Source organism: Melanerpes formicivorus, unplaced genomic scaffold (genome assembly GCF_026170545.1).
Source record: "Melanerpes formicivorus ecotype bairdi unplaced genomic scaffold, bMelFor1.0.p_v2 SCAF_1, whole genome shotgun sequence".
Classification (NCBI taxonomy): Eukaryota; Metazoa; Chordata; class Aves; order Piciformes; family Picidae; genus Melanerpes; species Melanerpes formicivorus.
Genome location: NW_027142353.1, coordinates 4,530,984 through 4,546,088, shown reverse-complemented (window position 1 = coordinate 4,546,088; position 15,105 = coordinate 4,530,984). Strand labels below are relative to the sequence as shown.

Below are 15,105 nucleotides of genomic sequence, written 5' to 3'. Positions count from 1 at the left end.
TACAACCACCCTTCAGGGAGTTGTAGAGAGCAATGAGGTCTCCCCTCAGCCTCCTCTTCTCCAGGCTAAACAATCCCAGTGCACTCAGCCTCTCCTCATAGGGCTTGTGCTCAAGGCCTCTCACCAGCCTCATTGCCCTTCTCTGGACACGTTCAAGTGTTTCGATGTCCTTCTTAAACTGTGGGGCCCAGAACTGGACACAGTACTCAAGGTGTGGCCTAACCAATGCAGAGTACAGAGGCACAATGACTTCCCTGCTCCTGCTGGCCACACTATTCCTAATGCAGGCCAGGATGCCATTGGCCCTCTTGGCTACCTAGGCACACTGCTGGCTCATGTTATCTATATTAACTATGGTTCACTTTAATCCTCCAAGTCACCTTTAGTATAAAGTATGCAACTCCTCAATGAAATGTGACAACTTTTACTTCACTTTTCTGATACTAGCAGGAAGACAATGCAGCTGCTTTTGTTACTAAAGCCTTTGATCTTTATTTAAAAACAACTTTTAGGGCTTTACTAATGAGCATGGCAACATAAAGCAGGTCTTAATGGTACTGCATTTTATTGGAATGAAAAAGTGCTCACAAACTGAAGCTCTTTAGTATTGTTCTTGTCCCTCACTTCTCCAACCAACTGAATTGTAGAAAACAGCCTTGCTGTTAGTGGACTCTACAGGTAACATGTTTTAAACAGACACTCCAAATTTTTCTTTAGAGTACAAAAGATGTTCTTAGGAGATAGCAGACTCCCAGGTCTTTTTTTTTTTTTCCTATGAGGAAGGAAAACTCTGCCAGACTGCTTCTGGCATAACCCCATTTGTCTTTCCTGCAATGGCAATTGATAAAGAATGAAAGCATTCTCTGGGACGCCATGGGTTCAGTTTCCTTTGGCAGTGGCCTTGATTGGAAGCAAACCTGAATTATTTATTTTACTTCAAAGCAACAAATAAGGAATAGTTTTCTGGAATGTTAAACACATGCACAATTAACCAAAACAAACCTTCACAAGAATGCTAAAGCATAAGACTGCTTTGCCAAAAAAGCCCAACCCACCACCACAAAGCAAAAAGCCAACAAAAACCCAACCACCCCCACACACACCACCAACAAAAAAAACCCCAACACACAACCCCACAACAACCAAGTTACTATTAATTCAAGTGTAGAAATTGGTCAACAGTACCTTAAGCAAGTACCTTGCTCAGCCTGGAGAGGAGGAGACTCAGGGGTGACCTTATCACTCTCTACAACTACCTGAAGGGAGGTTGTAGACAGGCGGATGATGGTCTCTTCTCCCAGGCACCCAGTACCAGAACAAGAGGACACAGTCTCAGGCTGCGCCAGGGGAGGTTCAGGTTGGTTGTTAGAAGAAGTTCTATACAGAAAGAGTGATTGCCCATTGGAATGGGCTGCCCAGGGAGGTGGTGGAGTCGCTGTCATTGAAGGTGTTCAGGAGGAGACTTGATGGGGTGCTTGGTGCCATGGGTTAGCTGTTTGGGTGGGTTGGATTGGTTGATGGGTTGGACACGATGATCTTGAAGGTCTCTTCCAACCTGGTTTGGTTTATTCTAATAAAGGTTTATTCTAATAAAGATCCAGTGAGTGGGAGGGATGGCACAGAGGAAGGATATCACATACCATTCAGTCATGCCACCTGACCAAGTTACAATAGATACGCCTAAAGAGGTTAAAAAACCCCAAAGGTACACAACCATCGTGGATCTCTTAAAACCTGTAGCCTGTTTCTATTCTGGCTACACAAAATTTCATTGCAGCAATCATTACTTCACTATTACTTATTTCACTTTGGAGAGATATTTCACATTGCTGTATTCATTTCAGCATGCTCCCCACAGTCCTAGCATTTGAACTCGTGGGGCTTTCCTGAGGCAAAACCCCGTGCAGCTTATCCACATCTACAAACAGCAAACACTGGTCTGTCTAAAGCTTGTGGACAGTTTATTAACATTATTAGGCTTGAGAAACAAAATAAAGCTTTATTCAAAATGAGAAGATAGTTTTAAGGTGTTAGTGCTCACCCAGAGTAAGAAGAAACAGTCTTTTTTTTCTGCCTTTTTTCTTCCAGATATTTATTTATAAATAATGCACTGAAAAAGAAAAAAAAGCTCTTGTCCTTTGATTCACCTGCAAAAGTTTTTATAATGTGTCATAATTGAAGTAAGAGGTTATCTCCATCTTTCAAGTTTTCACCCACTGACATACTACATACTCCACTCAAAATATTAATTCATGAATGACACAAATGATAATCCTGCTCTGAAGTAGCTCATCATTATTATGATGAAATATCACAGACAGCAATTCCCAAAACTTGTAAGGGGGGGGGGAGAGGGGGAAGGGAGGGTGGTGGTGGAAGGAGAAAAACCCACCACATAGAAGTCTGGCACAAAATGCATGCACGTATATAAATACCCAAAACTGCTTTAGGAACAAGTAGCAAGATATAACAAGGACAAATGCAAAGTTTATTCCACGTATGCTACAATTAATCAACATGTTAGAGAAGTATCAAAATTTGTATTATTAACATATGGCAACAGTTTTATTGTTACAATACATTTCAATAGATTAACCCCACTGGAAAAGGCTTTTAAGCTGCAGACAGTGCAATTGCATTAAATCTTAACTCTTCTGGGTCACGTTCCATGAATTTCTTACAAACTTCTATCGCATCCTAGGGAAACAAACAAACAAACAAACAAACAACAACAAAACCAAATCAAAATTCACTATAAATCAAACATTTAAAAAAGGAAAGAAAAGCCAATATTGAAATATGAAGATATGCTTTAGAGAATAGAATAGAATGAACCAGGTTGGAAGAGACCTTCAAGATCATCACGTCCAACCCTTCTATGCTCAAAATGGGATTTTTTCCACAAAGGATTGCTGAATGAATGTGACAAATCTACATGTGCTGGATTTCTGATCTGAGTTACCACTATTCTGATTATTTACAGGGCAGTGTAAGAGAGCAGAGCCTTAACAGCACTGATTTTTGTGACTGAATATCACTTTGTGCAACAGATGTGTTGCTTGACTGAATCTCTAAATGCATCTCTGAAGCTGCCTTTGCTAGTACTCAGAAATGTTTCCTTTGTCTCAAGATGAGTCTACACTGTGTGGGGTAAGTGAAAGATTTTAAGTAATTCCTTCATCTAGCTTTAGGGTGCAATCTGGAAAACATCTGTTATCAGTAAAACAGCAAAAAGCCACATATGAGAAATGGAAAGCTTTATCCAGCTTCTCCCCCTGCCCAAACAAGCACAAACTGTACACAAACTTTACAGACATTAGTCTATGCTACTAAACTGTGAAAGGTTGTGTTTGGTTTTTTTTTAGCTTTTCTGGTTTCTTCCTCTTGAAAGACAATCCAGTTTGAAGACCATAAAAGTCAGATCTACACATTGCATCATTCTTTGGGGATGACAGTTGTGATCCCAATTCAGTGTATTTCTTTCCAATCAGTTTCTCTACTAAATAGGACCTGACATGAAAAAAGCAAACGGAAGCAGCACAAAACTGGAGAAGAATGATTATTAGGAAGTATTAGCAAGGAAATTAACTAGCATGGCACCTATCAAACTGTAACTGAACCAAAGTAAAGAGAATGAACATATTCAATCTGATGACCTCATCTCATATACAGTTTGAAAGAAGCGGGGGTACATGAAAATCACAGCACAGGAGAAAAGTCAGTCTGATCTGCTGTAGTCAGCCTTTCTGGCCTCTTATTATGTTGTCATACTTGGTCCTCCATCATCACAACACGAGCATTCTGAAAAACCGGTTTTAAATCGGAGTCAACCTAATTTTGTCTCCCCATCTCACTCACTCTATTCTTCATCCAACCATAAATACAGCAGGACTTCTGTATAAATATTTGTATATTTCTACTTAAATTCTGTGGAAATACAGCAAGGATTTTGTGTAATGTCATTTAAGAAGGCTGTCTCCTCTTACCTCTAAAAAAGAATCATCACTAGTTTCCCCATGGTTTATTGGAAATGGCTTGCGCCCATCTGTTGAAACACAAAGCAGGATTGAACAACACATTCATAAAATTAGACAAGCTTCATTTTTCCAGTTAAAACTACTTGAACACTTAAGAGAAATGCTACCTCATTTTTCATAAAAGAATTGACACATGCAGCTCACAGGAAAGGTGTTCCAGCCCCATGATCACAGTATAACTTAGGTTGGAAAGGACCTCGAGGATCATCGAGTCCAACCTATCAACACAGACCCCATGACTAGACCATGGCACCAAGTGCCACGTCCAATCTCCTCTTGAACACCTCCAGGGACGGTGACTCAACCACCTCCCTGGGCAGCACATTCCAATGACTAATGACTCGCTCGGTGAAGAACTTCCTCCTTACCTCGAGTCTAAACCTCCCCTGGCACAGCTTGAGACTGTGTCCTCTTGTTCTGGTGCTGGTTGCCTGGGAGAAGAGACCAACCCCTTCCCGGCCACAACCACCCCTCAGGTAGTTGTAGAGGGCAACAAGGTCACCCCTGAGCCTCCTCTTCTCCAGGCTAAACAATCCCAGCTCCCTCAGCCTCTCCTCATAGGGCTTGTGGTCAAGGCCTCTCACCAGCCGTGTTGCCCTTCTCTGGACACGTTCAAGTGTTTCGATGTCCTTCCTAAACTGAGGGGCCCAGAACTGGACAGAGTACTCAAGGTGCGGCCTAACCAATGCAGAGTACAGGGGCACAATGACTTCCCTGCTCCTGCTGGCCACACTATTCCTAATGCAGGCCAGGATGCCATTGGCCCTCTTGGTCACCTGGGCACACTGCTGGCTCATATTCAGGTGGCTGTCGATCAGCACCCCCAGGTCCCTCTCTGTCTGGGAGCTCTCCAGCCACTCCGACCCCAGCCTGTAGCTCTGCATGGGATTGCCGTAGCCAAAGTGCAGCACTCCGCACTTGGACTTGTTAAATGCCATCCCATTGGACTCGCTCTTCCCTTGTCTGTTACATTAAAAAAAAATACAATCAAAGCAATGAAATACTTTTTAACATTTGATTTGAAAGCTCTGAGAGCTGTGACAGTGCTGATACTGTACTTTGGTTTTTCAACTACACTTAATGGGTTGACCCAGAGAAAGAGCTGTGCATCTGTGGTCTTTTGACAGCTGTGATCATGGACTCCATGACAGAACAGAGTACCAAACCACCAAGTTTGAAGAGCCTGGCATAACTGAAATGTTCCTCTCATTTCCAACGAATGAGTGAATGAACCCAATAACGTTGAGCATTTTCACAGGACTTAAAAATGGTTGCTACAGATATTTTTTTCCCCTCCCATTTACAATATAACAGTTATTCTCAGCATTTCAGAAATAATTTCAGGAGGAGCTAATGGTATGAGAATGTATATCAGGGTATCCCAAGTATTTGACAGATCAAATTCCCTTTAAAAAACGTTCCCCTCTCTGAAGATAAGTTGACAATACTTCCAAACTACATTTTCCATAAATAAAAGTAAACTTGATTTTACAAAACATTTCAATTTGCATGAACAAGAGGTTGTTCACTATTGTAACAACCATAGTATCACAATACCAGTCAGGGTTGGAAGGGACCACAAGGATCATCTAGTTCCAACCCCCCTGCCATGGGCAGGGACACCCCACACTACATCAGGCTGGACAGAGCCTCATCCAGCCTGGGCTTAAACACCTCCAGGGACGGGGCCTCAACCACCTCCGTGGACAACACATTCCAGGGCTTCACCACTCTCATGGTGAAGAACTTCCTCCTCACCTCCAGCCTGAATCTCCCCACCTCCAGCTTCATTCCATTCCCCCTAGTCCTATCACTACCTGACATTCTGAGAAGTCCCTCCCCAGCCTTCCTGTAGGCCCCCTTCAGATACTGGATGGCCACAATTAGGTCACCTTGGAGCCTTCTCTTCTGCAGACTGAACAGCCCCAACTCCTTCAGTCTGTCCTCATAGGACAGGTGCTCCAGCCCTCTGATCATCCTCGTGACCCTTCTCTGGACACAAAGACACAATGCAAAACCCTCAGAAAGTACCAAGGAAACAGAGCTGAACGCCCTGCCCTTTTGCAAGCTAAGTATGAGTTGATTTTCTTTTTTAAAGATGTCTTGGCAGAAGAGCATTTTAATTTCATGTGCCTATAAATAACGTGCTTTCTATGGCAAAAACATCATAAGCATTTAACATCCATGCGCTTCCTTCGCATCTGTCTGCCAAAGCCCACATGTTGGCCACAGTGACTGAAGACAATACATCAATTGGAGAACTTTCTCTCATTTTCCTACTTTTTTTTTTCCCTACTTTTTGCTTTCTCCTGTTGGTACAGAGAGAAGTTAGTTTAAAAAACAAAGGAAACAGGAGCATTGGCTTTCCATTACACAGTGGAGCTGAATGTTTTTTTTTCTTCCTTTAATTTATTCTTTAAAATTTTAATCAAAAAAAGCCAAGTGTATTTTATCTTGCTTCAAACTTAAGGAAAACAGCTTAAAAAGATCATTGTAGTCTCTAGTGTGCTTTTTAAGCACAGCAAATTAATGCCCAATGAAAATGTAACATGAAAACAGTAGCACATAACTAAAAGGAGTGTGATCCATCCATCCACCCCACCCTGAGATTCAGAGGTATAACGTATTTATTACAGAATACTGAATTAACCAGGTTGGAAAAGACCTTTGAGATCATTGAGTCCAACCTATCATCCAACACTATCTAATCAACTAAACCACGTGCCTCAGCCAGTCTCTTCTTAAACACCTTCAATGATGGCGACTCCACCACCTCCCTGGGCAGCACATTCCAATGGCAAATCACTCTTTCTTCCTAACATCCAGCCTAAACCTCCCCTGGCACAGCTTGAGACTGTGTCCTCTTGTTCTGGTGCTGGTTGTCTAGAAGAGACCAACCCCCACCTGGCTACAACCTCCCTTCAGGTAGTTGTAGACAGCAATAAGGTCTCCCCTGAGCCTTCTCTTCTCCAGGCTAAGCAACCTCAGCTCTCTCAGCCTCTCCTCAGAGGGCTTGTGCTCCAAACCCCTCACCAACTTTGTTGCCCTTCTCTGGACACGTTCCAGCAACTCAACATCTTTCCTAAACTGAAGGGCCCAGAACTGGACACAGGACTCGAGGTGCAGCCTAACCAGTACTGAGTACAGGGGCTGAATGACTTCCCTGCTCCAGCTGGCCACACTGTTCCTGACACAGGCCAAGATGCCATTGGGCCTTCTTGGCCACCTGGGCACACTGCAGGCTCATGTTCAGCCTACCATCAACCAGTATCCCCAGGTCCCTTTCTGTCTGGTCGCTCTCCAGCCACTCTGACCCCAGCCTGTAGCACTGCATGGGGTTGTTGTGGCCAATGTGTAGAACTTGGCACTTAGATGTGTTAAATCTCATGCTGTTGGACTCTGCCCATCTGTCCAGCAGAGCTCTCTGTCCCTCTGCAGAGCTCTCCCACCCTCTAACAGATCAACACCTGCCCCCAGCTTGGTATCATCTGCAAATTTACTGATGATGGACTCAATACCCTTGTCTAGATCATCAGGAAAGATACTGAACAGCATGGGGCCCAGCACTGATCTCTGGGGGACACCACTAGTGCCTGGCTGCCAGATGGATGTGGCACCATTCACCACCACTCTCTGGGCTCAGCCCTCCAACCAGTTCCTAACCCAGCTCAGAGTGCTGCTGTCCAAGCCATGGGCTGACAGCTTGGCCAGGAGTTTGCTGTGGGGGACAGTGTCAAAGGCCTTGCTGAAGTCCAGGTAGACTACATCCACAGCCTTCCCCACATCCACCAGGCAGGTCACCTGATCATAGAAGGAGATCAGGTTGGTCAGGCAGGACCTGCCCTTCCTGAATCCATGCTGGCTGGGCCTGATCCCTTGGCCATCCTGAAAGTGCTGAGTGCACTCCAGGTGACCTGTTCCATAGTTTTGCCTGGCACTGAGGTCAGGCTGACAGGTCTGTAATTCCCTGGCTCCTCCAACCAGCCCTTCTTGTGGATGGGCATCACATTGGCCAGCTTCCAGTGCTCTGGGACCTCTCCAGTGAGCCAGGAGTGTTGAAAAATGATGGAGAGTTGCTTGGCCAGCTCATCTGCCAGCTCTCTCAGCACCCTAGGATGGATCCCATCTGGTCCCATGGACTTGTGGGAATCCAAGGGACCGAGCAGGTCTCTTACTACTTCCTCCTGGGTTACAGGGGAACTATACTGCTCCCTGACTCCATCTGCCAGCTCAGGAAGCCAGTTGTCTGGATGACAACCTATCTTAGTATTAAAAATTGAGGCAAGAAGGTGTTATGTACCTCTGTCTTTTTCTCATCTTTAGTTACTATATTCCCCTCCATGTCCACTAAGGAGTGGATGTTGTCCTTGCCTCTCTTTTTGCCATTAATATAAAAGCATTGTCCTTCACAGCAGTAGCCAGTCTAAGCTCTAAATGGGCCTTTGCTTCTCTAATTTTTTTCCTGCATGACCTAGCAACATCCTTGCACATTTCATGGGTTACCTCTCCTTCCTTCCAAAGATGACACACTCTCTTTTTTCCCTTTAATTCACCCAGAAGTTCATTACCCATCCAGGCTGGCCGTCTGCCCCGGCGGCTCATGTTCCAGCACACTGGGACAGCCTGTTCCTGTGCCTTCAAGAATTCTTTCTTGAAGTAGGTCCAGCCCTCCTGGACCCCTTTGTTTTTAAGGGCTGTTTCCCAAGGTACCTTCTGAGTTAGTTCCTTGAGTAACCTGAAATCCACCCTCCAGAAGTCCAGAGTGGAGGTTTTGTTGCTGCCCCTCTCAGCTTGAGTGCATATTGAAAACTCAATTATCTCATGGTCACTGGACTCCAGACAGCCTCCAACCACCACATCTCCCACCGGCCCTTCTCTGTTTGTAAAAAGAAGGTCAAGCAAAGCCTTACCCCTGGTAGGCTCACACAGCAGGTGGGATAAGAAGTTATCCTCCATGCACTCTAAGAGCCTTCTAGACTGCCTCCTCTCTGCTAAGTTCCCAGCAGATAGCAAGCAGGTTAAAGTCACCCATAAGAACAAGGTCTGGTGATCTTGAGACAGCCTCTAGCTGCTTATAAAATAATTCATCAACCTCTTCATCCTGGTTAGGTGGTCTATAATAGACTCCAACCAGGATGTCAGCCTTGTTGGCCTTCCCTCTAATTCTCATCCACAGGCACTCAACTTGATCCTTCTTAATCTCTACTTCCATGGCGTCTAGTGCCTCCCTGATGTACAGGGCCACCCCTCCACCCCTTCTCTCTTGACTCTCCTGAAGAGCCTGTAGCCATCAATTGCAGTGCTCCAGTCATGTGAGTCATCCCACCATGTTTCTGTGATGGCAACTACATTATAACTTTCCTGCTGTAACAAGGCTTCCAGCTCCTCTTGTTTGTTACCCATACTGTGTGCATTAGTGTACATGCACTTCAGCTGGGCTGCTGGTTTCACCCCTGACTCCAGCTTACCACCCTCAGACTCCTGTCTGGGGGGACTGGTTTCAGCCCCTCCCCCCTTCAAGTCTAGTTTAAAGCCCTGTCAATCAGACCTGCCAACTCCCTTCCTAGAACCCTTTTCGCTCTGTGGGATAGGCTATTTCTCATGCGCTAGGATCATTCTGCCCCTCTGGGACAGATCTGCTCCATGTGTTGCTAGCATCCCACAGCAGCTACCTCACTATTTGATCTGTTTCACTGAAGACATACAGCATCATAAAAACAGAGAAATGTGTGCCTATTGTTCATAACTTGGCACTGGTAATAGCCCTTAGGTCACCTTAATATTATTACTATAAGCACTTCTTATATACCACTTGTGCCCAGGTTGTCACCTGTTCAGGGCACTGTTTAATTACATGCTGATTTTCAAAAGATTAAAATGGTCTTGTCATAAAATAGTGCAAACATTATGTTAGGGAGGACCAGTGACTTGCAGTTTTCAAATCCTGATCTACTTGCTAGTTTTCTGAAGTGCCTGCAGCAAAACCTAGTTGCCTAGCAACATGTTTAAGATTGGAGTCACTGGAGAATATCTGAGCAGAACTTGTTGCTGCACAACCTGAAGAAGGAAAAAACCAGCTGTAATTCAGAAAACAGAGACTACCTGTTTTACAGTTAACTGTCTGGTGAACACTAAAAAGTAGAAGGAAAAATAACCCACGTGTAATGAATGAGTTGCAGAGTATTAGTATCTGACAATATCCTGACTTAATAATTTCAGTTAAAAATGTACCCTGTTATTTAATAATGTAGCTAGCACTTCTAACATGGCATACAGTTAATTTATTAATTCCACAAGCAATTCAAGGAAACAGTACTTTCCTCTCTGAAAGTTGGAGTGTTCATCAGTTCTTTGAACTCATGAAGTTGAGAGGCAGTCCAGTATTCTGTAGCATTTGATCTTAATAGAAGCCAGTTGAGGGAAGGAGAGTCCAAAGAACTGAGCAGGCTGCTGCAATTATTTAACAGAACCTTGCAGGCCCTATGATGTGGTTAAAAAGAACCCAAGCCCTACATTACCTCAAGTAATCTCTCTCAAACTTTGACAGTTAACATTACTTACTTGCATTTGTTTCAAACAAAGGGAGAGAGCAGACAAAAAGTGTTCTTACCCAATTCATAGAGATGACCACCTACATTAACTAATGCAATAAAGTGAAGATCTACTTTTTCATCTATACTTGGTGCCTGCAAGACAAAACAAAACAAAAAGAAATCATGTTCACAAAATACTCTTCACACAATGTGATTAATGAGAACATATCATCGTAATACACAAAATACCTAGCCAAGAGGAATCTCAACTGGGAAGCATATTTGGATCTATACAGAAAGGCACGAGTCAGACTGCAGAACATTTTGGAATATAAAGCAGCTTTCTGCAATGTACAGATCAGTAAGAATCCTTTCAGTGAAGTATCTGGAAGTACTTCCAATTACAGATCTACATAAAAGCTGTATTTTTCATTACTGAATTAGGAGAAGCTCAAATGCATGAATATTAAAAATAGGTATTATAGCAGCTCCTTCACTAAAACCATCTCCCATACCAAGCAGAACTGAACTCTCAACCTGTAGTATTTTGAAACCAAAAACATTCACCTTGTTGAAATACTTTTTCTTTCCATAAGCCATATATAGCACAGTTAACCTGTCCCCTCCTCAGGAGCCGCTGAAATACTCTTTGCACACCTTAGGCGGCGAGGAAGGAAAATAACTAGAGGTGCCTAGACTGCAATTTCCATGTGGCATCAGAGGCATTATACCAAAAAAGGACTGAAGTGCAGTGACAGCTTCAAAGGACATGACAGAAAAAATGGTTAGAGCTGTAAAGATTTATCTAACCTAGTACTGTGTTGCCAACTACAGCAAGGAAAAGGTTTTTTCAGAAGAAAATAGGGCATGAACAGCACAGCGCTCTGCCAGCACACATTCCCAGCATTCACTAAGCAGAGGGGCCTGAACTTCCAAAGCAAAAGATGCATCACCACTGTTTATTCAATAGCAGCTGATAGTCTTACTTCCTCATCAGTCTTTCCAGCCTGCATCTGAGCCTCAATCCACAAGTCAAGAAGATACTGTTTGAGGGAATGGCAAAGCGCACCACGTTTTTCCTGAAGTTGTGAAGAATCTGACTTCTGTGAAAATGTATTTCATGGAAATTTCTTCCATCTCATTATTACTGTTAGCCAGTTAAAGCACGAAGGGCAGAAATACCCTGTTTCACCTCTGTTTCAGATGGCTTAAAATTGAGAAAGAACATTCCTGCAACTGAAAATGGGGCAGGTATGAAAAGGAGGAGAGAATCTTTCCACCAGAACTCCAAGGAGTCTTTTCCCCCACCGCATAAGTGAATTGTCTTTGAAAATGTGGTTTTGAAGAAGGCCAAAGAGAGCCAAGGCTTAGGAAAAGAAGCAGCCACAAGTTGTAAACTTACAAGGGCCACAGGATTCTGGAGCTTCCTGAAAACCAGACAAGACAATAGCTGACAACTAATGGCAGCTTATTGCTATTCTCATTGATAAACTGGTTTTTGCTTTTTTTACAGGTATTTAAACTGTTGGGATACAAACATGCAGGCAGGCAAACCTTAGAGTCCTTGCCATAATACACATTGCCACTTAATTCGCTTTGATGGATGCTTGCTTAACAGTTAAACCTACCAACTAGCAAATCTGGTCTTCTGGACTTCCAAGGTAAGGGGAAAGACCACTGCCAGCTAGTCTCACTTGAGGAAGGAAATGGCTCAGCATCTAAAAGTTTGCTTCTGAACATATGCTACCTGAGCTCAAATTGCCATTAACTGAAAGAGCTCAAAGTATCACTGCTTCAGACAGCTTTCAGGTGTTGAAGGAGTTAGTTTTGATCACATTTAGAACAAACTATAGTTGCCCCTTTGACATGTTGAGGGGTGTGTTCTTTGCAGGCTTCTTCTAACAAATGCCTTTTCTATAGAGAGACACACTTGGCATGCTTGGAATGCTGAGTCTATATACAGCTAGAAGACAGATAGGGAAGCCATAAAAAAGTATGATTAACTTCTCCTAGAGTTTACTTGGAGACAGATTCCTACAGAATCCTGCTGAGTTTTTGTACATGCCTAATCTAAATAACATGCTTTCATTGTGCTATTGCCACAACCCATGAGAAATACTGTTTTTCACATTTTTTAATTCCTCAGCCTCAGAAAGAGAGAAAAAGTGCCATGCCATTACTGAAGTTTCTACCACATGTCCTAACACGGACAATTACCTTCCCTTACAACTTCTTTTCATATAATGCACATAGTAAATTTACTATGAAGTAAACCTATTACCTTTCTTGAAAAAAAAATCAGCATTTCAATCATTTTTGACAGACAATTATGTTATATTATAAGAATATATTATTATTATTATAAGAATATAAGGCAATTATAAGAATTATAAGGCAAACAAGTAACTGGATTGAAAACTTTCCCAACGTGATGAGTCTGATTCAAATCTCCCCATCCCTCCTTAGGGAAAGAAAAAACATCCATTGCCTGTGCACACACACAGACAGATGCACACATGAAAAGAAACCCAGTCAGGTCAATTTCTATTTCACTGGGAAGCTCTAGAAATTCTAATATCAGAAGCTTTTCAATTTCAAAGGAATAGAAAGGAGGAGAAATGTCAGCTTCTGGGAGATGGCTTTTGTGGTCTCCTTGAAAAAGCTCTACCTTCAGCCAAATTTTCAGCTTCTAATAGTTTGTGTGAATGCTTACAAGAGAATATAGCTTTAAGAAGCATGTTTGTTACTAGGTAGAATTTTCAGTACAATTACAGAGGAATTTCTCTTCTCTGCTGTGGTCTTTGACAAGAAACTTGGACGTCAGTGAAGTGTTGAGACGATCTGTTCCTTTAGATTTGTTTCACTTAGAAGCCCACTCAGTGTGCAAAAGGTGACAGCAGAGTTGAATGACTGCATGCATGAAGGACAAGGAAGAACATGGGAGTCTAGATAAGATGGTTGTCTAATGAGGATTTGTAACTAACCTATGGGATTCAAGACACTTTCCAAGTCTTTTGAAGAGCTGTAGTGTAAAAGTGAAGAAAATATACATTTCTTTCCCATACAGAACAGACAGAACAAACAACAGCATCTTGGGTAGCTCACAGAAGGTTATGTTACAATTTCAACCTTAGTATAACAAATGTTTCTGTAGTCTGGGTTAGTGCAGGTAACTTTCTCAATTTATCTCTTCAAAAGAAAAAAAATAATCTGAAGAATATATTTTCAGTAGACTTGAAATTGATTTGGAACTGCAAAAAGGTTAGTGCCAAAGGTGGTGGTTCTGAGAACATCTCAAGGTATTTAGGTAATGCTCGATGATAAAAATACAGTGTATCTTCATGAATTCCCAGCCTCAGACACAAAAGCGACAGCCAAGGTTGTCATGCCCTCCAACTCTGGATACCACATTAAAAGCACCTAAATGACCAGAGGATTTTACTTCCTTCTCTGCTAACATGGGCATTCAAATTAAATAATAAACAACTGCTGACTGCTGTGAGAAGCCAATTTTAATTCATTGTCTAAGGTCAATACCCATTAGGTCATGTTAGCAAAACAGCACCTCTACATTTCTTCCTCCGTTCGTCATTAGCAGACTGCCCATAAGTAATTTTAAAATAGAACTTCCCAAAGTTTTTACTGCACAAATTATAACTCTTCCTACTCCCTCATGACGTACTGAGGAATCCCTTGATTTACCTTGCACCACTGCATGCTGCCCTGCCCTCATGAACTACAACAGTCTCCTTTCTTGCTGCTGCACTAACCTTCAGAAATTCAGGTGGCACACGCTTACATCACTGTGTGTCCAGTCATATCAGCTAGTCTAATGAAGTATGTTTTCATCACCTACAGTTTATCTTGCTGCTGCACCTGGACCATTATCTCAATTCAAAAGTCAGTATGCAATTTTCATGCATTTGAAGTCTTCCTTTCTTAAATGTTAATAACTTAGAACAATGTTTTTTCATCGAATTTCACATGCAACTAGTTTCTTTTTCCCAAAACTGCCTTTCTGGGACAAACATACAACTGAGCAAAAAACACCACGCTTTGCCTTGCTCTTGTGGACATACTAAACAAATCCTTACTGCATCCTGCTTCAAAGTTGTTTATCAAAGACCACATTGTAAAAAAAACAGGTTCAATGTTATGTAATAGATCTTAAGTACTTCCACCTAAATCTTGTATTATTATTTCCTTACACTCGCTCTGGAGAGAAAGGAGTGAAGCAACAAACGTCACAGACCAGTTTAGTAGAATACTATGCATTATAGGTAGTGACTGGCAAAGTTGAAAACACCACGTGCTAAGTCAAGAAACTGGCATCAAGAGTCTGTCATGTTCTGGAATAAGACTGGTAAAAACTGATAATGTATCATAGTATCATAGTATCAGTCAGGGTTGGAAGGGACCACAAGGATCATCTAGTTCTAACCCCCCTGCCATGGCCAGGGACACCCCACACTACATCAGCCTGGCCACAGCCTCATCCAGCCTGGTCTCAAACACCTCCAGGAACGGGGCCTCAA

At 42.7% G+C, this 15,105-nt stretch overlaps 1 protein-coding gene across 1 annotated transcript in view; it reads right to left on the bottom strand.

Annotated features, from left to right (window-relative positions):
- Positions 1 to 377: 377 nt before the first annotated feature.
- Positions 378 to 15,105, bottom strand: part of UCHL3 (ubiquitin C-terminal hydrolase L3) — a 54,275-nt gene continuing 39,547 nt past the window's right edge. Inside the window, exons 6-8 of the mRNA XM_068154744.1 lie at positions 10,648 to 10,723; positions 3,987 to 4,045; positions 378 to 2,697 (exon numbers count right to left, since the gene is read on the bottom strand). Coding sequence (XP_068010845.1) covers positions 2,614 to 2,697; positions 3,987 to 4,045; positions 10,648 to 10,723 — 219 coding nt within the window. The 3' untranslated portion in view covers positions 378 to 2,613. The remainder of the gene's footprint in view (positions 2,698 to 3,986; positions 4,046 to 10,647; positions 10,724 to 15,105) is intronic.